At 39.4% G+C, this 23,509-nt stretch overlaps 1 protein-coding gene across 1 annotated transcript; it reads right to left on the bottom strand.

Moving 5' to 3' along the window:
* Positions 1–222: 222 nt before the first annotated feature.
* Positions 223–22,293, bottom strand: LOC148369677 (voltage-dependent L-type calcium channel subunit beta-4-like). Its single transcript, XM_088331795.1, has 14 exons — positions 21,998–22,293; positions 14,226–14,345; positions 14,027–14,149; positions 13,840–13,961; positions 11,474–11,526; positions 9,775–9,794; positions 9,601–9,681; positions 8,179–8,237; positions 7,126–7,226; positions 6,892–7,043; positions 6,190–6,285; positions 5,137–5,307; positions 3,762–3,800; positions 223–3,675 (listed from the first exon to the last, which is right to left on the bottom strand). Exons 1-13 carry the CDS (start codon positions 22,061–22,063, stop codon positions 3,771–3,773), a joined length of 1,194 nt encoding a protein of 397 aa, XP_088187921.1. The 5' UTR covers positions 22,064–22,293; the 3' UTR covers positions 223–3,675; positions 3,762–3,770.
* Between the last annotated feature and the right edge of the window lie 1,216 nt (positions 22,294–23,509).

The following is a 23,509-nucleotide window of genomic DNA, read 5'->3' as shown; positions in this document are numbered from 1 at the left end:
AGTATCCATACATAGTTTAAGTATATATTTTTAATGAACATTTAACACATTATTAATTAATTAAAAAAAAAAAAAAAAAAAAAAAAAAAAAAAAAAAAAGCAGGACCGAACCCGACCCGACCCGACCGTATGACTGACATTTCAGGGCCCGACCCGGCCCGAAATTGCCTCGGGTTCGGGTTCGGGTTCGGGCTCGGGCCATAAATCTTACCTCTAATGAGTATAGGCATAACTAATTAATACTTTTTACTATTTAGTACTCATATTCAGAGTTGAGCATGTGTAGCAACTACTCAAAGTATTTAGTCACTGTAACATGAATAATATTATAGCTAGCTGTAATGGTAAATTGCAGTACTAGTAGGTATAATACTACGACAAGTACTAAAATAGTACATTTAGCACTATTTGTAGCAGTGATTATTAATGGTTGGTAGTGGTAGTTGCAATATTACTAGTATGAGTAGTAGTAGTAATAGTTGTACTTGTACTAGTGGTAGTAGTAATAGTACTAGTAGTAGTAGTAGTAGTAGAGTTAATAAGAGTAAAAGTAGGAGTAGTAGTAATAGTAGGAGTAGTAGTAGTAGTAGAATTATTTTTCTTTTTTTAACCTTTATGGCATGTTTTACCAAAGTACCACATTTTATCTTGTTGTAAACAAAGTTCACTACGAAGTTGTATATTGTGTGTGTTTCTATATGGCCTATAGGCTCTGAAAAGGCTAAACCCATCTTTGTGAAAGTTTACACAGCTATACTTTAGGATTTTTCTGGTTTAAAGCTACGTTTTGTGTCAAGAAACCCCCAATAATTGGTAACAAAATTGATAAACATCTGCTTTTGTGTACAAGCGGCACTGGACCTGCATGCGGCCATGCAGCTTTTTGGCACCCTCTAATGGCTCCCTGGCACTTTTTGAACAAACCACAGCCCCAACAACCTCACCCAAGTACAATGTCTGCCAACGCCAAGCCCGGCACCTCCTATTAGTATTATTAGGAGTAGTAGTAGTAGTACCACAACTATTTACTGTCTATTTATGTGCCGCACTGTCTAGATGTGTGTCTTAGTGTGGTGTGTTAAAGCATAGTGTTCTTCCAGACACTGAGGGCTGAGAGGAACGGAATTTCAATTCTCTGTTAATTCTGCAGAATTGACAATAAAGCTGACTTATACTTTAACTTTGAACTATATCAGTTGTATTTGTAGCAGTATATATTACTGCAAAAAAAAGAGTAATACTGTAGTAGTAGTTATAGTTAATGTAGAAATAGTCTTAATGGCAACCAAGCACAAATCATATAGTCTATGATTGAAACAGATAACGTGCTTACCAGGAGCAGGAGCATCCTGATGTAGTATTAGCCCTCCAAACGTGTTCAGAAGGCATTGAAACATGTTTAGTATTGTCGTTAGTAGTAATAACTAGTGGAAGGAATTTTAATCTAAGTAGTAAAGGCTTCTAACACTACAAGTACTATATTAGTATCACAACCTGGTGGGCTTTTAGGAATTACTGTGAGTTATTACTAGTCATGGTGATAGATGTAACGATTGCAGGAGACACAATACTACTGTTACCACAATACTGGTAATTAGTTAATGTTGTGAAAAAACATCTCTTTCTGTTCGAAAACAGAAAGAAAAAAGCTGCCGGGAAAAAGGTGAAGTTTATGTTGGTTCTGTCTCCTCATCTCTCTTATACACTAGTATATTCAACAAACGGTATGACAGTTTATCCGTAATAGGAGTAAGTAGTAATAACAGTAGTAGTATCGTAGTGTTAGTTTAAAAAGAATATAGTTACAAGCAATGTTCCCTCCAATTTTCCACGTGTCTTACGTTCACACAAAGTCGGTGAGCAACGCTTGAAACAGCAGTGAGCAACAGCAATCCCAAGTGTGGCAACTAAGTCATTATCAAACATGTCCAAAACTTGACATCACGTCAGATTTTGCTGAGTTTCCGGCAATGCAAAAACATTTTTCACTTTTGAATGAATTGACTAATGTATTATTGTAAAGGTTGTACGGCCTACAAACGTCATTTGTTTTTACAACAATTCTTTCGCAAGGTTTCTTTTTTTTTCCTGGTATCTTTTGTTGCATAATACTAACATTTGTGGGGGCTTATTTAGTCGGTTGCACGATACACAACTGTATTTAATCACATTTTTTAGTGGAAGTACAATGTTGGCAACAAGATTGACTTGGTATAATTGGAAATTATTTGAATGCAACACAAACTTTTTTTTTCTTTTTCCCCTTTTTTTTCTATTTTTCCTAATTCCTTTAAAACAAATCTCGTTGTGTTTATTTTTTCCTAGCTGTTACTTTTTTCTTTTTGTTCTCTATTTACTTTTTTCCTTTGTCAAGTCAAGTCATTTTTATTTGTATAGCCCTAAATCACGAAGAGTCTCAAAGGGCTTCACAGATTATTACACTATATTACACAGACTATTTTTCAGCCGACGAGAAGAGTAGGTTATTCATATGCTATGGAGTAGAAGTGAGTTTTAAGTTTAGATTTAAACATTTCCACTGAGGTTGCAGATCGGATCTCAGGGGTAAGAGCATTCCACAGCACCGGTGCCCGGATGGAGAACGCTCTCGAACCAGCAGAACACTTCTTTGCTCTTGGGATCACCAGAAGTTTCTTTCTTTTCTTTTTTTCTTGCTTTTTTCTGAATTTTTACTTCTTTTTTCTCTTCCTTTTGTTCCTTTTTTCTCAGCTTTTCACAAATTTTTCATTTTGGTATTTTTTCTTTGTTGTTCTATCCCCCCTTCCTTTAGGTCATTTTGTGCATAATTTTATATAATATTTGGTCATATTGGGATGAAAGAAGCAAAAACAGCCTGAAGAGCCGTTTAGGACCCGAAAGAGCCGGTTCTCGGAAAACACTACTGACTTTACTCAACTTCGTTCTACTTCGACCTTGACTACAAAATACCGCATTTAGAACACAACGTCAGGGCAACCCTTGTATTTTTACCTTCATGCACTGTAACTTTGACTTAATTCGCTTCTTAATCAGCAATATCAATCCCTGATATTTGTAAGCTGGCTAGATTTTCTTGTGCGCAGAAAAGCTCTGGGTAGTGCGTAATAGCGCACACACGCAGCTTAGAGGTAACATTGCGCTGGATAGATTTTCTTGTGCGCTGAGAATGTGCGGGCAGTGCGCGATTGCTCACGCGTGCAGCTTAGAGGGAACATAGGTTACAAGGATTGTAGATCTTGGTCATTTACAATTGTGAATTTTAGCTGCAGTAGTTGTAGTAGTATTTGGTAGTACGTGAAATTATAGGATGGGTAGGGGAAGTAATAGCATTGCACTAAAAGGGCAGTGGAGTGGGATATCTTCCTTCCAATCTACACATCTGTAGTGGGCTTAATTCTGACAGAGAGATAGGTAAAAATTAAGACAGGCAGTTGAACTCTCACCGTAGCAGGACAGGCTAACACAAAGCAACTGCCCGTGTTTTTATGTGTGCAGGAATCAGAAGGTGCACCGTAAGCGACCCTGAGTTGTCACGTGGCGTCCGGAGCAGCAGTGAGCGCTTGCAGATCTTTAGGTTTCCGCCTCTTATATCGCTCTGCAAGTGGTCCCTGGTCTTGTTGTATGCCGAGTTCTTTTTCTTCTGCCGCTGACCCATGGTGGCGCTCTCAGTTGATCCTGTACATTTACAGTGGGAGATCAAGTTGCACCATCAAACCGTTTTGGCTTGACATTGTGGCAACAGAAATGAGAGGACAACTCACCACAAGTGGTCACTCGATTAACTCTTGAGTCTCAGAGAACTAGAAAGTGAATGAAAGGTGTTAAAATGTAAGCCATCATTTTCTTTGAAGCAAGGTCCATAAAGTAGTTGTCCCCGTAGAAGAAGTAGTACAGCAGACCAACGGCCCCACTTTATGATATTAACACATTACGATGTTTTTTTGGACCCTCGTTACGACATTTCCCTACTAAGCGACATCAACAAAAAAGTATTATGCGTGTCTATATACTCTCCCGATGGGCTTTTGTTTTTTGTACATAATTTTGACTATGACTGACACGAACGTGATATTCATCAATCCATGGAAGAATGTTTCAATTTAAATCCCTGTATTTTAAAACTGAATGATAATTCAAGTTAGTACTGTGGAATAAATAACTCAATGGTAATTTCATTACTGTTTTTTTTTCTTTTTTTAAAAAAGGTTGATCACAATTTTTTAAAAGAGAGTAAGTCTCTATATATTCAATGTGTGGAATGAGATGATTTTTGGTCCTTCGTTATGGCATTTACCACACCATACAACAACAAAAAATTTTGCGTGCCCCAACATGGATACCATTCAAACCTTGCGATGTTTGTGCATATGTAAAGTTGCGTCTCCAAGATGCCCGTCTGCAATTAGCCGACACCATACATATAAGATGCTGCTCTGCTATTGGTCTGAGTCACGGCATCATAAAGATACTGATTTGCCTTTGCCTGAATGCTTTCCCACAATGCCTCTCGCCCTCTTTATTCAGTTTAAAATATTGCTTTGCGACTTAGCAATTCGGCGATACAATATTGTATTTTTTGGACTGTTTGTATTCACTATGGGTCTCAAGGCTTTCAGTAACGCTGGAAGCATAAACAAAATGTGACAACCATGAAAACAGAGCTTGGAATTGTCAAGAAATTCAAAGAAAGAACACAAATCTCTGCCCTAGCTAACCAATCAACGATCGAGACTATTATTAAAAGGAGGTGATTAAAGCAAGGGAATCTTCTCAGGGCACGTCAATCCTCGCGTGTAAAAGTTTTAAAATCAGTTTGGATTTTAATTTTCTGTCTCCCCAACTCCCCTTTACAAACCTGCTACTCCAAAAGTCCAGCCCGTCACATCACACCAAAGGTAATACATGTATAATTATTAATAATGATATTCATCCATACTCACATATATAACATATAAGTAGTATTTACTGTACTATGTACTATTTTGTCATTCTAAGGTTTATTTTGGAGTACCGGGGTTCCTATCCACCTCCGTACTTTGTGGTTTGATGTCGTATCCCAAGGATCCACTGTATGAGTTCTAGTAAGTCAGAAGACCAAATACAACAGCACCTACGTTGAGACGTTTGCTGTCATACCTGTTGACTGGAATTAGCAGAAGGAGGGGTGACCACGCTTTGGTCCTGGGTGGTGTTGACTGGTACAGAGCAAGGAAGGTGCGTTGCACGCCAATAAATATCCAAATACTCGGCCAGGTGTTCACAAGCGTCCTCCAGCTGGTTCTCATCCAGGATAACATCAAACATCTCCTGGTGGTGGCGGGACAAAGATGGCATTAGTGAATGAACATAATTCTATTTCTGTGCATTCATCCATTCAATTATCCATCCAAAGTTAGCAAACTTTTTACCGATCTTGTTCAGTTGCTAGCTAGTTTTATATGTATGGTCCTGCACTGCAAAACGTACATCCTTGTTTAACTCATTTTTATCATATTATTTTCTTGTTTGAAGTTATTTTTACTTTATCAGTTACGTGTGGTTACTGTACTTGTCAGTAAAAAAATATCCCAAAAATCAAGGGCGTAATTTTGGTTTTGGGATTGATGGGGACGTGAGCGCGTTTTCTTTAAGTGATTCGCATTAAATAGGTGCTGCGAAAACAATGATTGCTCGATATTGGTGGGGACGTGGCACGATTTTTTAAGTGATCACACACTATTGGTGGGGACAAAACATTGATTGCTCAATATTGGTGGGGACTCATCCCCTTTCGTTCATGCCTACACTACACCCTTGATTTTAATCATTTAAAGTAAGATTTTATAACCAAGAATATACCTAAAAATGAGCGAAGTAATCTGTTTTGTGCCTGAGTATATGATTTTGCTTATTTGAAGTATGAGTTTTCTAATTTTACAAAGATAAAATAAAGTCAGTATAAGTAAACTCTTAAAACAACAAAAAGTCCACTTAGAATACTTAAAATCTTATTCCAGTGGGCTAATATTGTTCCCAGTGTATCTAGATAGTCAACTACAAACATAGTAGAATGCTAGCATTCCTTCACAAACAGAGACATATGGACACCACTGACCAAGAAAGTGAATGTTGAGAAAATAAATGTAAACATCCACTTGAAATAAAATAAGACAAATACAAAAGTAAGTGCAGAAAGAGCAACTGACTTACAGGCGGACACTGAGCAAGTTTGTCCCCCGCCATCATCTGGACGTTGAGATGTTTGCTCTGTGATTTTCCTCGAGATTTGATCAGTCTCTGAAGAACCTGAGAGCCCATTGAGTGGGACAAAGTAAATCTGTTGTAAATAATGGTAACTCTAAAAGGTAAGAAAACCGCACACCAATTAGCACATTCTCAAAATAACTTGCCTCTGTGGGGTTCAATACAAGGCAACCCGATGTTCAGTACTTTCTGTTTTACAGTTTGGAACAAGATGCTCTTTTTGGCCTCCCTTAACAGCATTTTACCCTCTATACGACATCAACAACATATGCCTAAGGAGGGTTACATATTTAAGATAATAATGATAATAATAGTAATAATAATAATAAATCAATTTATTTGGTCCCCTTAGGGAAAATCGCAACACTGACTGTACCACTTAGGTACAGTCAGTGTTGTCGCAGCAGAGATTGCACCAAATGACCGACATAATGTTTGAAACATTTTAGCTAGTCATTACCACGGTTTCTATCCCCCGATATTTTCACTTTGCCATCCCTACCTTAGAGCGAATGAATATTGTATTCTGAGGGTCAACTTTTGTTAATAAAGTATATGAATCCCAAAGAAAAAAGTCAGATAAGCGTGAACTTTGTCATACACAACACTTTCAAAACTGAACGTGTAAGAAGCGTGCTTGCACCCTACTTTGGGCGAGGACACTTTGACGTAGACGACGATAGGCGCCAGAGAGGTTTTGAGAAGTTGCGCCGGGTGATTGATGGTATCGGCATCCAGGACCACAAGCTGCAGAGACTTGGCCAGCTCGAAGATCCTCTCAATCTCACTCTGGACTTCGGCTGAGGGTAGCACGGAGACGATAGTTGTACAAAAACACCAACAGCCGATCGTGAGACGGATAATAATGTTGAGGTCGGTCACCCAGGCTGGAACGCGTGTTGGATCGCTCCATGATGGCCTTCTTGTTGAGCACCGAGCGCTTGGCTAGCGACAGGTCAGCAGTCACCCGTGTAATGGAGATCCTACAAGACGCGGAAATGGCCAACAGTAGAAAAAAATCGAAATGATTATGCTAATTTCCTTAAAGAAAGTTAGTAAGCTCTATTGATAGAAAACTAACTCATTAAAAAGTGAATTATTTTTCCAATTTTACTATATTTTAGCATTTTTGTGGATTTGAACATGTGTAATAGAAATATAGAGAGCTAGCAAGCTAGCCTCCAAGCTCTCGTCTTTATAGCTAGCTGGTTAGCAATTGTTATGTTAAAATATGAAAACAATTTCATTTAATATAAGCAAAATTACAACCATATTTTGTGAGGTGTAGATAGCAAGCCATCTTACTAAAGAACTTTTAATCCAGCTTCCTCGCTTGCAAACAACCTCTCTATTAACTAGCAGGCTAGCTCTTTATCAAAAGTATATATTTAGCTAATGTGCTGGCTTGCGAGTTAAAAGCCTGCATAATAACCAACTGATTGGCTAAATTTCTATACAGCTTCCTTTAAAAAAAGAAAAACGTATTTAACAGCTATATAATGGCTTAAATAGCTGGATAGCTTTCTATCTACTCTAAATAGCCAAGCTAGCTTAGTATCAAGAGTTAGCTTTTTAATATATTTTACCATCATTTTACAATATTCTTAGCAGTTTTTTTCTTGTAAAATGACAAAAATAATACTCAAAATGAGGGAAACCATCTGCCACTATTAAAGTTGTGATTAAGGGAAATGGTCTTGTTGCACTGCCAAAACGTTTTGCACATTTAAAAAATACCTAATAATTTTTGCTTATTTTAAATACATTTTGTATTTAATGTTAAATGATGTTAAAATGTGAAAAATTATATTTTTGCCTGGTAAAACATTTTCCAGTTTAATTTAAAAAAAAGACTCGGAAAGATGAATATTTTACTTTCTTGTTTTAAGTGTTCATAAGCATTGTGAATAAATGCAAAAGCACATTTATACGCACCTGCCGTCGAACCTGTGCTTCAAGAAGTCAAACAAGGCTTTCTGCATCATATCTGTCACCTACAAGAATAAAAGAAAAAAAGACCCCAAATTATTTATTAATCAGGTATAATAAAAAATAGGCATCCACAAAATTCCTCAAGTATGTATTGAAGAATAAAGGCCTACACTTCTGAGTAACTCAAAGCTAGAGTAGGGAACTTCACCAAAGTACTGTAATCCACCGCTACTTCAGGCTTCATACTTCATACTTATTGCATCGCAGGTTGACAAACATTTCATGATCCATTATCCCTGATCACATGTTGCTACAAGCAGGGGCAGGCAGAGCGCATTTTGGTCAGGCCAGGCGGCCTTTTTTTTACTGTTATGGCGAACATAAATTAACTGCACTCTTGAGGCGCTTATCCTTTTTTACCTATCCCATATTGCGCCAAGAAGGCACGTTTGTCAGGAAGCATGCCGTTGTAGCCCACTGTTGGGCCTGCGATCCATTATCCACAGTTGACTATTGCCAAGACCAGGAGTCAAAGGAGCACATTTTTTTTTCCTCAGTCCGAGTGATGGAGCATACCATTGTAGCCCGCCTACAATCCATTATACCTAGATGAACATTGCTGAGAGCAAGGCCCAAGAGAGCAAATGTGTTTCATAATTGGCATCACTTTTTTTCCTTTTCTTTCTGCCTAAAATGAACAGCACCCACCTGGCTACACTCTATTATCCCTGACGGCCAGCAGAGCGTGTGGTAGATATGGGGCAGGGGGCTACTTAAACCAGCCCTCTGCCATAAACCAGAGATTACCATGATAATTTCGTATGCAGGGCATGTCAACTAAAAATCACCATGTGAGGTTGTTAAAACAAAATGAGAATCTCCTTCCTTTTCCCAAATAATGATACAACTTTTTATTAAATTACAAATTTAAAGGTGGGATTCATAGCTTGATGCGTGTCCGTAAAAAGTTTAAAATTGAATATTTTCTCTGTTAATTGTGTGTTAACAATGCCCTACTGAGTTAAAAAAGCCTTTAGATATTTACTTTCAATGTTCCTATCTCCAATTGCTGCCCCAAAATCCCCGAAATGGAAAAAAACAGTTTATTCGAGAGCATTTAAAAACAGAACGTACTTGCACGTGCCACCCAAGCAACTTAATAGCGACTGCAATGATGATTTCAGCCGGAAGATGGCATCAGCAAGAATAATTTTTGAGTCATGGACACAACCTTTATTGACTTATGTGTCAGGAATAATTTTCTCTGATTCTTTTCAACTAAGTTCCATCTATCCCTGCAAGGAAGCTAACTGACTAGCTAACTTTCTATCCAGCTATCTACCTAGAAAGCTAGCTCTCTATTCACGGGATATATTTAGCTATTGTGCTGTCTTGCAAGTGGAAAATCAGTTTGAATAGTCTCACCTCATAACCTTTCAGCGAAGGCCCCACAAGCACCACCGGTCGCATGGAGGGAACAACATCATACGGAGGGACAAGCTCTGTCTACACAAAAAATCCACCAGTATAAATTATAGGAATTGAATATCCAATTGTTTCTACTGATGTATGAACAGAAACATAGAAAGGGAAACAAACCTGTTTCGGCTTCTGTTTCGCTTTTAACAAAAAGAGCAAACATCACAAAAGAAGCTTATGAGCACAATCTAAAAAATATTTCAGCCTGGGTTTTAAAGAAAAAAGAGACACGATAGCATGTTGAATAATAATGTGTTAAATTCCACTGTCCTATGTCCAGGTATAAACAATTGTAATGAAAACCCTTCATCAGACAACTAAGATTTTCAAAAGCCTCTCAACCATGTATAAAAACAATATTTCTCTCAGGTTATGGTATTGTTCCTTCCTTTCTACAGGTGTCACCTATTTTATTGAAGTATGGGGAAAAATGTAAACTATATCTGCATGGACCTTTTTACAAAGGTGCACTAAATACATACATATCCATACTAGTGACACTTCCTTACATAGCAAAGGCAGAAATTCCTTTTTAAGATAATAATTCACACAGAACTATGAGATCAAAAATAGTCAAGTCAATTTTATTTGTATAGCCCTTAATCACAAAAATGTCTCAAAGGCCTGCACAGGATTACAATTACACAATCGCCTGACCTTAAACCAACATGCAGGCAAGGAAAACTCAAAATGTGTTTGCTTTCAGTAAATTACGCACAAAAAAGAAGTTAGAAGGACGTTTTATTTAGCGCCTCCTACTGGTAAAAAAAAAACATTTATTAAAAAAAGACTGGTTTAATTAACTAACAAAAAACACATAAACTACCCTATAAACGTGCATTTTTTTTAATACTCGTGGGTATTTATTTTACATAACATGAGGCTCGCCTACAGAGAGCTGACATGATTGTCTGCCATATTGCTGCTAGGGTAACCCAAAAGAAACAAAAAACGTGTAAAAGGTTGGGCAAAAAAAAATCAGAAAAAAAATGGTGCAGTTTGATCACTTTGAATCAACGAAGTCTGTAATCTCCTTGTGCCTTATAGCACTCGTTTCGGTTGCACTACAAAAACAGTGACACAGGGTCCCTACAGCTTAAGCCAAGATTAATTCAAGACTTTTTAAGACTTTTTTAATGACTTTTGAAATAAAATTTAAGAGCAAGTTGACTAAAAAACACGATTGAAACAAACAAAACAAACACCACATGTATTAGAGGCAATTTAAAACAAATTAGATAGTTTTTAAATCCCATTTTGATCCAGTAGATCCACCTGAAAAATATCGCACTCTCCAAAATGGAAAACAATAGATAAAAACGATGTTTGCAACGTGAACCTTGTGACATCTAGTGGTGACATTCAAAGCAGAGAGTGAGACATGCTGTGGCAATCACATTTACGACATCCGCAAGACGGAATGTGTCGAGAAACAAGGTGCATGCCGAAAGGATCTCTGTAATTAAGGGCTGTACAAATAATGTGTCATAACAATGTAAGAGACAAATATCAAGTTGTCTCTTAAGGTAATGCACAGCATGTTTGAGTCCAGGGAAATCTTCTCAGTAGAAATGGTGTATTAAATTAAGATCGTATTCATTACTGAATACGATCATATTGAATTATTTTTGCAAAAAGTGGCATAATATAGGAACAACATTCGCTATTATGTTTGGGAATAGTTTTGCTTTGAGAAGTTTAGAAGTATTTGTTTTTCTGGAAAGTTTCATTTGTATGCTCAAAAATGAGCTCAAAACTCAAAAAATGTACATGCAGGGGGCTATTGATTGGGCAGGTGGGCTCATCCAGCCCCGCATACCTGCAGATGGCGGCGTGGATCTCCAGCCACCGGATGACGCGTTGCCTCCTTTCCTGCAGAGCCAGAAAATGCAAAGCGTCACAATCGTCGAATCCCCCTCGGGCGGCAATTTGGAGGTACGCACGAAGCGGAGCCGAGCAATACGACAAGGAAAACTTCATTAAAGGTGTCGTTGGAATCTGGCTTCGGGGCAATGACAGCCGGCGGATGACGTACAATACATAAAGTGAGGTTTGTGCATGTGAGAGCAGTTTTTATTCGTACAACATCTTTCGGAGGTTTTACAACGATGCAGTCATATTTTGTATTCGCGCCCCCCCTTGGAAGAACAAATACTCTCGCGGCCCCCAAGATTAACCTATTTTTTTAAGTGATCACATAATATTGGTAGGGACAAATCATCCATTGCTCGATATTGGTGGTAACAAGTTACCTCCATCAATGCCAATTCCATGCTTTTTGGCCGAAACATTTAACATCTTAGCAGCGTGATTGGGTTGTAATGTCACGAAGTGACAGCTTAAATTTGTGGGGCTTTGTTCGGTCCGCTGCCAACATTTTGAACATGGCAAGCACACTGGTCTTTGCTCGTCTCCCTCCATAGTCGCAGTGAAGTGCTACGTACGCTTCGTAAAACTTACTTGTCTTGGCTTTCGGGAAGACACTTTTGTTTGGCTCTTCAGCCCGCTTTTCTTTGCACGCCCATTTTTTTTATACTCTGTGCTATATGAACTGCGTGGAGACTAAATGTAAACAAAACACTCTGCCATTGAAAACGCTACTGCGACCAAGTGTAGTGGAGGTTCACTATAGTAAACTTTTTTATTTTTTACTTTCCCAGAATGAAGTTAAACGCACCCATGCCACCCTTGACGAGGCCTCGCGCCCAACTATTTGAGAATCACTGGGTTAAGCCAAGGGTGTAATTTTGGCATGGATAGGAGGGACGTATGCCCATCAATATCGAGGAATCACTGTTGTGTACCCACCACTATTATGTGATCACTCCACAAAAACGTCTCCACCAATGACATAACCAAACTTACGCCCTGGGGTTTAGCTAACACAAAACAATTTCACAGTGTGGGTTTTAGTACCATTATTTTATATGTATAATACTGTATATAATGCAGTATTCCCTTGATTTTCGTGGTTAGCCAACTGACAGAATCTATACACGGTCAAATGTGCTATGAGACCTTGTTTGTGCGCTGCAAAAAATGCTCAACTTTATGTCTGCCAGAAACATGCCATTGTGAAGTGTTTTTCTTCTAGTTAGTCAGCTAGGTAGGTGTGATTAGATGACTGTTTTATACACTAATTATCAAATGCTTATGAAGTAGTACAGGGAAATATATTTAATAATTTATTTTGTTTGAGGTTCACTTTGAATTGCTTTGCAAACAAATAATCAAATTAATCCAATAAAAAGTAAAAACTATAATTTTACACATTTAAGAAACTTGGAATATTGTAAAAACAAATGTTGCTCCACTGACAAATATTTTTTGCTCATTTTTAGGTTTACTTTCATTTTTTTTTCTAGAAGAAGAGATAGAAATGTCATTTTTATTAATATAAGATTGTACTTAAGACTGTGCTCACAAAAATCAAAGTAAGAATCGTGCGCATAATTTTCCTTTTTTTTCGTGTGATTTACAAAAAAATGGGGGGGAAGTTAAAATGGATTAAGAAATGCCATTCTCTTGGCAGATAATTTTGCGCATTTTAAGTATTACTTTTGTTATTTTCTAGAAAACAAGATAAAATACACATGAAACTTGAAAAACTGGTTGAAAAGATTGTAAGATTTACAACAAAATTAGGAACCAAAATGAATAACCTGTATTACTGCTAAAGTCACGGTGACCACAAATGTACGAAAAACGTAACACTCTCATTTGAGGCACTATGATAATTGAATCTCTAAAAAAATAAGTGAACCTGGTGCCTGGATTGAATTTTTAAAATATCTCAACAGATAGTGGCTCAAAAAAGGTTGAGAAACACTTTAACCAAATAATCTGTTTACTTGTGCACATTACTCCAGTTACTACAGTTTCCCCTCTTTGGGATATTTCTATGCTGAAAAACACTGTGGCACTTCTAGTACATAGACAAATAATACACGTGAACTCAGGCTTACTTGCTAAAAAAAAGCCTCACGTGTATCGGTTGATGTCTCCAGGACATGTCTGTTATTTTCTGCACACACTGCGAAAATGCTGTAGACCATGCAGTGCATAGACGATATCAAAGTTTTATCCAGCCGTATGTAGTTAAAGTCTATGCTTCTAGCAAGGCAGGTAGAGCATAGTCCATTCCCGACAACTTGCCACTACTTAGTGGCCGATGTGAATTCTTACCTGGCAGCTGCTTTCTGCTCCTGCTTGATCCTGATGGCCTCTAGTTTGACAGGGCTTGGGATAAAAGTGATATCAGCGCCCTCCTTTACCAGCCGACCGATCCACCAGTCGTTGTTGAATTTCTGCAAACGTGAAAAATTATGTCAAAAGCGGCAGAGATAGCGACAATGACCAGATAACATGTAACCTCTTTAATGTGCAAAAAGTCTTTGGTTTCAAAATTAATGGCTGCTCCTTGGACCGGACAGTCTTCATCCAGGGCCCCACAATAACTGACATTGGTTTTCACAGCAAAGGCCACTGGTTTGGACTTTCAGGAGAAAAAAAAACAGGAGAAATCAAATGAAAATATCAAACACGATTAAGGTCAAGCAGTTCCATGCCACCTTGGCTCTTTCCAGCTGCAGCTGAGCCTGGCGCTCGGCGTCGCGCCGAGACGCCTCCTGGTCGTCCTCCCGGGACAGGTCGGAATCCGAGGGGCGACTAGTGTAGGAATCGGCTGAACCCTAAAAAGATAAAAAGATTTTAAAAGAAAAAAAGGAACAGCTGCTTTCAAATAAGTCAAACAATAGCACTTTCTAAATCTTCTTCCAACCCCCTGGAGCTGAGCCAACAAAGTTTTTTTCCCTTTTCACCTATCGTGTTGTCATGCTTGCTGATTCGGGGCACCTGCGAATGCCCCGTTGGCGCCAACAGCCCTGACTGCTGATTGGTTCATTGACTCTTTTTAAACCCCCGGCTTCCAAGAGGAAACTGTCAGACTGTCCTGCGGACCTACGTTTTTGCTAGGCAAGCTCCGTACCCTCCGACAATCTCCTGCCCTGTTTTCTCCTGCCTGATACCTGTTGCCGACCTGTTTCTGCCCTGCTCTTCCGTCTCGGCCATCGACCTGTTTTGCCCTGTTTCCTGCCTGATACTTGTTGCCGACCTTTTTTCTGGACTCATTACCGCCCTTGCTCCCCTGTCCCGGCTATCGACCAGCTTTCCTGCCGTCCACGACTATCCTTGCTCGACACGGAAGTACCACTTCCGCGTTCCTGCCATCAGCTACCCGTGTCCGACGTTCATCGGATCGTGGAAGCAAGCACTGCTTTCTTTCTCAATAAAACTGAGTAAAACGAACGCTATTGGGTCCTGTCTCCGTTTCTGGCTTGTGACACGTGTCTGATTTCCTCCCATAGTGCATCTGACCAAATTTGGCCATGAATCACAATACACGACAAATACATACAACTATTGTACCACCTAAACAGGGATGTACGAGTAGACCTTTGTGTGAGCTTCGTATTGTATTTTTTATGGGAGAGTTTTCCCTCAGTTAAATTTATTTCCCCCTGCTTGAATGATCTGGCCCTCTTAAAAAACTAAAACGACCAAACATAGACTACATGAGGGGCAAAGAACTATTTTTTTTTACGTATAATAATACCTCGAACAACATTTTGGATATTATACAAATATGAAACTACAAGAAAAGCTATTTGTGTGAGCTTTATAAAGTATTTTTCTTGGGAGAGTTTTTACTATTGCTGATATTGCTGTTCTTGAGGCGTTGAATTTACTTGTAAACAATAGAATTCTGGCAGCACGGCGGCGCAGTGGTTAGCGCTTGTGCGGCAACGTTCATGTCATGGGAACCTGTCGTGTCTTTCTGTGCGGAGTTTGTATGTTCTCCCCGTGCTTGCGTGGGTTTCCTCCGGGAACTCCGGTTTCCTCCCACATTCCAAAGACATGCATTTCAGGTGAATTGGCCGGTCCAAATTGTCCCTAGGTGTGAATGAGCGAATGAGTTGTCTGTCCCTGTGTGCCCTGCGATTGGCTGGCAACCAGTTCAGGGTGTCCCCTGCCCACTGCCCGATGATTGCTGGGATGGGCTCCAGCCCCCCGCGACCCTACTGAGGATAAGCGGTACGGCTAATGAGATGAGATGAGACAATAGAATTCTACTTGTTCACGAAACACTTTGCGGATTATATTGCAGGGAATTTCATTTCATTTCATTTCAATTTGGGTGTTTCACCATCGATAAGTGTCAGGTTCAAAACGATGTCAGAAAATGTTGAGTTACAAACAAATTTATTCATTAAAGAGAAGCAAACACAAAAGATGAGGCAAAGACCCCTTTAGATTGACATGTGATGAATTCCAAAGTATGAAATGTGAGCGCCTATGTTATAAAGTTTCCTGGATTCTGATTGGAGAATAGAATTAACCACGTGCACGTTAAAGGATTCTGATTGGACGATTTATTTTGTTACATGGTGTGATACACACTGCTGGCCACTAAAGGACACTCTAACCCAGGGGTCGGGAACCTTTTTGACTCAAAGAGCCATAAAAGCAAAAAATATTAATTTTATTTTGGGAAAGAGCCACACCATATATTATGAGACAAATTGACTAAATTGCTAAACCCGCGCCCCAGACAAAAGCTTAGTCTTCAGCACATTTATTTTTGATGATTTGATAAAAATTATGAAAAGAGAATAATGCCAGAGCCCCTGTCCCAAATTCAACAAACAGACCACTTTAAACTTGTCTCTTTCTTGCAATGACTCAAGATCGGTTAAACTCCTTTTGACCCTTTTTTTCATACATATTGGTTTCAAAACCAGATGCAAGCATTTATTTTGTAAAAACGTCACAACATTCTGAGAATAGGGAGCCTTATGTGCTTACCTTTGGCGAGAGATGGGAGGGAATGCTTGTACTTTTTGCATAGCTCCACCCACTAAGTTCTCTTCCGGTGTTTTGGCGTATTTACAGTTCTGTGTATTCATTATAAAGTATCTGAACACTGAACACAGATTATATAGTGAACTTTTAAATAAAGGATTCTTTAGCGTTGTACAGCCAAAACGAGTTTTTTTTCCCCTTTTTTTGTGTGACACCTTGACTGTAAATTGTAGTGAAAAACGTGCCCTATATATACTGCGAAGTGTTTCCTTCGCATTTGGCTTTGGTTTGGCTTTACGTGTACCTGAATAGGATAGACAATCCCGGTTTTGAACAAGATGGAGAAATTTTGCATGCAATCAAATTGGTCTCTGAGCCACAGATACTCATAGAAAGAGCCATATATGGCTCGCGAGCCATAGGTTCCCGACCCCTGCTCTAACCTATCAATAAACATGGAAAGAATTTAGTACACTATTCCACTGGTGGGGAAGCTGTCCACCAGTGGACGCCTATGACTTTTTCTAACAAATTCCTTTAAATGATTTATGTGGTACATTACAGCAGTTCATTGTTAGAAAATAGAGTCTTGAGAAAATTGCCAGTGGCCTTTAAGTTTTAGATGGGTTAGCAAAATGAGCTCCGTGCACCTGTTTGATAACAGATAGGAGACTACCAGTGAGTTTCTGAATTGTAGCTTTTAAAAAGAGACTAATTCTTTTGGCTTGGGAAACTAATTGTTTTGACCTTGAATCTGCTTGCTCCTGAACACCTCTCAGTTTGAATCGGAGTCGGACCAAAAATTTCGAGAAATTCTCGCTTCGCTGTTCGGTCAAAAAATCGGAGTTCGAATGCCGGTAATGGGTGAGTGCGTACGCTAGAGAGCGATGCTGAGCGGCGTACGGATGTAGATCGCTCTTTTTTTGACTAACTGTTATCGCGTGCGGACATGCTTCGTTTTGCTTTCGCTTTTAATATAGGACTAAGTGTTTTAGCCCCTAATTATGCCTCCAAAGAAAGTCAGTGCAAGCAGCAAAGTTGCTACAGGTGAAAAAAGAAAAGTAGTGTGTACAACTATTGCATTTAAGAAAGAAATAATAGCAAAATATGAAGGAGGTGTGCGAGTGTCTGATCTTGCTAGGGAATACCCCACTGTCCACCTGCGCCTTCTGCTGACCACCACAAAGGTAAGAAATCCTATTCATAATTCTTTTCTTTATCTTTTTTTTTCCTTACACGTTCATGTTAGCGTAATCTTTCGTGCGGAAGGTTAAGATTACGTGAACGTACGATTAGCCTGGGTTAGGTTTATGTTTACGTTGAACATTCAAGGAAAACATTCAGGGTGTTGGAATGGAGCCCAACTTTCAGGGTGTTGGAACCGAGCCCCCTTTCCAATGAACTGCTCACCACTTGTTGTGGAGACCCGGGTGCTAAATGACTTGTAAACAACCTGATTTTTTTTATTTTTACACGTTCATGTTAGCGTAATCTTTCGTACGGACGTACAATTAGCCTGGGTTAGCTTTATGTTTACATTAAACATTCAAGGTAAACATTCAGGGTGTTGGAACGGATTAAAACGATTTACATTACTTTTAATGGGAAAAATAATTTCGGTGAGTGAACAAATCGGTTTTCGAACAGGGTTCTGGAACTGATTATGGTCGAGAACCGAGGTTCCACTGTGTTGTGTGTGAAATATGAAATAGAGTATAAAAAGGCACACTTGGACCATAATTTCCCCCACAATAAGTACAATTCGGGTTTAATTTGGGAGATATTTTGGCATGTTTAGTTAATTGGAGGTTTTTTTTTTTCATCTTCTAAATATTCAACTAATGTCAAGCCATGCAGTTATTTTGTTCCACAAACAGCTTTATTTCGACATGTGACAGATACAACTTTCCTTTTGACGTCTGACTTTTTTAATGCCTAAAGTCAGCGATTCAGTTTAAAAAGAAAAGAAAAAAAATAAGATTGCGCGAAGCTTGCAGACTACAGCAGCTTGGCCACAATTGACCACATCCGTTCCTGTTTCAGAAGCACAATTCTGCTTGGAGATGGCCACTGAGTGACATTTGACATATGGTACTCCCAGCAAGGCGCTTGTTGGAAAGAGCGTTGGTGAGCCAAATAAATACTCAGATGGCAAAAAAATGAATGAAGCAGAAAAGCTCAGGCATCTAAAGTGTGACTAACATTTTTCTATGGGGTTCTATCTTTGTCAAAATTCTGTCAATATGTAAAATAACATTCCATTCATGCCAGAATTCTGCCGATGTGTAGTTTGCTGAGGTCATGTAGCATCGGATAGTGTTGCGTGCCGTTGCGGTGTGCATACATCAAGTGTCGATGTTAACTTTTATCATATGTGTGCATATATTACGTGACATCCGACACGTAACATGTGCACACATACATCAGAAGTTAACATCGACAAAAGTAACAAAACTTGACATGTGCACAAGGCAACAACTCGCAACACTAACAGACACCAAATTCATTAGGCGCGGGCGAAATTCGGAAATTTAGTATCAATCCAATCCAAGTAAATACAAGGAGGTATCAATCGATCCAATAATGATACTTTTTGCTTGAAAATGTCGTGATCATTGACAAACAATCTCCTCCTTGAGTTAATTATTATGATTATGATAAACACAGCACAAATATTTTAGACACTAAAACGTTTTCTTTTTTATTATATAATTACAAAGCAATCATTAACATTGTGAAAAAAAATCCAGAACAAAGGTCTGGTGACTCAAACCCAAAAACGCGGCAATGTAACAAAACTACAAATATATCAACATTAAAATATAATAAGGATACCTTACTTCCATTGCAGAATACTTTGAAAGTAAAATTAATAAGTGCAAAAAGTGTAAACAATATAACCTGTGCAGAGAACTGGCGCTTTGAAAAAAATTGGTGGAGGAAGTATTGATCACAGGTCAATAGTATTGATCCGATTCAAATGATCGCTTACTATTGCTAATATGGATATTTGGATCAATCCGCCCTTCCCTAAAGGCCCGGTCACACAGCCTTTCACGGGCGTATCGAGGCTGAATCACGGCCAGAAATTTCTGCCCGAGAAGCAGACGCTGTTGGACGATTTGAGATCGCCATACAGACGAGATACAGCCGTGCTTTACACGCGGTAAGAAATTCACACGCGGTTGGCCGCGCGAAAAAGTTTTGCGCTGCTCAAAATTTTAGACCATGGGTAACCGCGGGCGGCACACGTGGTACACACGAGGTAAAGACGCGGTACGAACGTGCTAGGACGTGCTACGGCCGCGGCCAAGACGTGGTTACACGCAGGTAGGACGCGGAATTTTAGCGGGTAATCGCGGGTGGAGCACGGTCATAGCACGTTTGTTCTGCGCCTGTATCGCGGTGTTATCACGTGCATTAGCGTGTGTACCGCGTGTAAGCACGGTCAAGCGCGATGCAGCCGCGGTTACCCGCAATAAGGACGCGGAACAGTCGCCGGCGTCTGTTTCGCGGGCATACCACGGGAAAACAGCGGGTTTAGCCAATTTTGCACATTTTCCACCGCGTCTGCTTCACGGGCAGAAATTTCTGTCCGTGATTCAGCCTCGATACGCCTGTGAAAGGCTGTGTGACCGGGCCTTAATAAGCTGAATTTTGGAACTAAAGGAATAATATAGTACACATGCACATATACAACGTCAGCTAAAATTGACAAGAGCAACAACACTTATCTTACGCACAGAGCAAGGACGCGGAACGCTGCGTGACATTTTGACAGTCATAGAGCGTACTTCTATGCGGAAAGAAAATTCTGCACTAATGGTATCTCTTCGCATTGTGTACATTAATATATTCATACATATTCCTCCACTATTTGGATGGATTTGGGATTATAAATGGTGTACTTGCACAGAATTTTAGCACGTTACGCTACATGTTTTTTATTTTCTTTGACGATCGAATACTTGTCTAAATGACAGAAATCATTAAGCTGGAATTGGAATCTCGATTCATTAGTTGCAATTTGGTAAAATATATATTTTTTAACCCTATTAGGCTATTTGTCATCTCATATAAGTAGGTGCTATTTTTACTAATAATTTGCCATTTACAGACCAGTGTAAATGTAAAATTAAATTAAATATTTAAACAGTACAGCAGATCCTGGGTATATGACTTTAATGTGTTCTGAGGTTGGGAAAACAAAGAGAAATGGTTGTACAGCGAGGAATAGCAACCATGGTTATGCAAAGCTAATGCGTTCCAAACCCCCAGTACTTCAGATAAAAACATTAGATTAGAAAAATAGTATTTAGTGTGCGTCAACTATGGATGACTTGATAATGGCAGGCTTTTTTTCCACGGTTATTATGTTTTGGTTTCTCGCCTTAGCATTCCTACAAACCTTTGGACCCATAGTGAAAAAAAATAGTACAAAAAACATGGTATCGTGTCGGTGACTTGCAGAGTCCTTACAAAGTGCAGCATATGACTATAGTGGAACCTAATGAAGAAAGAGGCATTATGGAAGATAATTGGGCCAATAGCATATCACGTCTTTGCAAAACACACGAGATTCTGAAATGAACTAAGAGAAAGTATTGATTTAGGTACTTCAGCCAAAAGCATTTTGGCTTTTTTATGAAGCTGTGACGCAAATCAATAGCACACCAGCATCTTACATGACATCGACCAACAGTAGAAAGGCATCTAAGAGACACTACATGTAATGTACACCACAAAACTTTGGAGTGCACAAATTCATGTGTTGTTAATGTCATATAATGGGGAAGATGCTTTAACTACCTTTTCGTAACAAATAATTAACATGGTAACCAAAGAAGGGCACTGGAAGACCACACCGTAGGTTTCTCAGAGGCAGAACGGTTACCATATGCAGTATAATTGAATCGTAACTATGCCTTTTTCAATTTTATCCGCTGTATTTTCTGGTATGCTGTAAAAGCCCACTTGGTTAGAAGGTGCACCTTTAAACTTTTGGTTGATTTGGGGTTTTAAAGTGCACCCTAAAGTTTGGAAAATATGGTATTAACCAGTTTTGAAATACAGGGACTGAAGCAAAAAATAATATTCCTAGATTGACCGACATAATCATCAACAAATTGAAAGAATATTAATATAAAAACTTTCTGGCAACCTCTTCAAAATTAGAGAAAGCAAAGCCCCCAAATCATTCAAATTACTAAGTTTAAAAGAACAATGTAAATATAATTCAAGCCATTTAGCCCGATTTCTTCACAGGACTGTCTTCAGCAAAGGACATACGTTTATACGTTTATTTACTAGTGATGTCATCAGAAAGCACTTTGCCTTTTACTGTCCGGAAGAACGTGCAACTTTGTGGCGAATTGATCTATATATAGAATTAGGAATGGATGAGGAGGGGGGGCAGCGGGATTCATGACTGAGAGTCTGCCTGCAGACCGTTGCAACAAAGACGGAGAGCATCGAAACGTACCTTGTTCAAGATCAGTCCTGTGGCGCTGGAGTCGGACATGATTACCCCCCACCTCCCCTTATGCATGCGGGGGGGAGATGAAGGGAGGCGGCATCAGCCTAAGTGCTCCACAGCTGCCATTCCTTTCTTGCCTACAGTCATTTCCTACACAGCGTCTGCGAAACTGTTCTGTGTACAGCTTCAGCATCAGCATCAGCTCCACCCCGATCGAAAATCTCCAGCATCTGCCTTTGCAGCATCACACGTTGCTACTTAGAGGAGCAGCCAATCCCTAATTCACAAGCAGTTTGATGAATTTATTCAGAGGATTTTTCACTCTTTTGGGCAGCAATTTATCACAAAACCACACAATCTCACACCTATTTAGCAAGAGGCAATATGGATAACAAAAAAATGAATGCCGTTTTGTAATAAACTTCCGTGATGCTAAACTTTCTCCAACAGTAGAAAAAAAACTGAAAAAAACCACAGGATTTTTTTTTCTATGTGTTGATTATTGCCCAATCCCTTGACTTCCCCTTCCCCTCAATGTTACTCCTTACTCTAGCCCAGGGGTGGCTAACACGGTCCTGGAGAGCCGCATGTCCTGCATGTTTTGGAGGTTTCTCTGCTCCAATACAGGTGATTCCAATCACCTGGATCATTATCAAAATCTCACAAAGCCTGCTAACAAGCTGAAAATTGGCGTCACCTGCTTTGGAGCCGAGAAACCTCCAAAACATGCAGGACGTGCAGCTCTCCGGGACCGGGTTAGCCACCCCTGCTCTAGCCAAACACGTTCCCTATGGTAGACACCACCTTCTGTTCAGTAAGCCTGGGAACTCTCAAGCTTCTCCCTAGCCTTTTTCAGGAACCCCTCTAGATAACAAAAAAACTTCAACAAGGTTAAACTAAAGGCTCACAGAAATATTTAGTCTTCTCCAACAGTAAAACTATTCATTCAACACAAAGCCAAAGAAATATCAGAAAGCAGAAATGATTAACCAATTGTTAGAACAGTTTGCTCTTTTTCCGTGTACTTTTTCTTTCTTTTGTTTTTTAAGGAGTAAAGGACAAAAGCTTCCTTAAACATAGCAAAATAACGTCTTATAACAGAAGGCACATGTTTGTTCCCATTTGAAAAATAAGGCTCAATCCCATTATTCCCCCTTACCCACAATTTTACTCGTTACTTTAGCAAATTGTTTTAACCTTGAGTCTGAATCCTTGACTGAGTGTAGCGCAAGGTGAAAAAATCTAGGACATAAGCTCCTTTTCACCAAGTCAGCTTGGCAGCACCCAAGCTTTTGGCAGCACCCAAGCTTTTTTCCTAACCACGCCGCCTGGGCATTACCTACCAGAATGAACAAATTATCTGTTGACATTGTGTTGTGTCCATTCTAGCTACTTGTCCTTGCGGAGAACCTGCCCGTTCTTCGGGCTGTGGGCAGGGGGACAACAAAGACTGGTTGCCAGCCAATCTCAGGGCACAGAGGGACACACAACCTTTAACACACTTATTCATACCTAGTG

The sequence above is a fragment of the Urocampus carinirostris genome, chromosome 3 (genome assembly GCF_059441175.1).
Source record: "Urocampus carinirostris isolate Australia breed hairy pipefish chromosome 3, RoL_Ucar_1.0, whole genome shotgun sequence".
Classification (NCBI taxonomy): domain Eukaryota; kingdom Metazoa; phylum Chordata; class Actinopteri; order Syngnathiformes; family Syngnathidae; genus Urocampus; species Urocampus carinirostris.
Note: the sequence above shows the minus strand (reverse complement) of the source record. Positions and strands in the feature narration are given on the sequence as shown.

What these genes read in the sequence shown, in the direction of transcription:
- LOC148369677 (XM_088331795.1), bottom strand. Translation starts at nt 22,063, where the DNA reads ATGCATAAGGGGAGGTGGGGGGTAATCATGTCCGACTCCAGCGCCACA. An exon ending in CAACACGCGTTCCAGCCTGG is followed by an intron (nt 7,044 to 7,125) that starts GTGACCGACCTC and finishes TGCTACCCTCAG; the next exon opens with CCGAAGTCCAGAGTGAGATT. An exon ending in TCAAAGTGTCCTCGCCCAAA is followed by an intron (nt 6,286 to 6,891) that starts GTAGGGTGCAAG and finishes ATGGGCTCTCAG; the next exon opens with GTTCTTCAGAGACTGATCAA.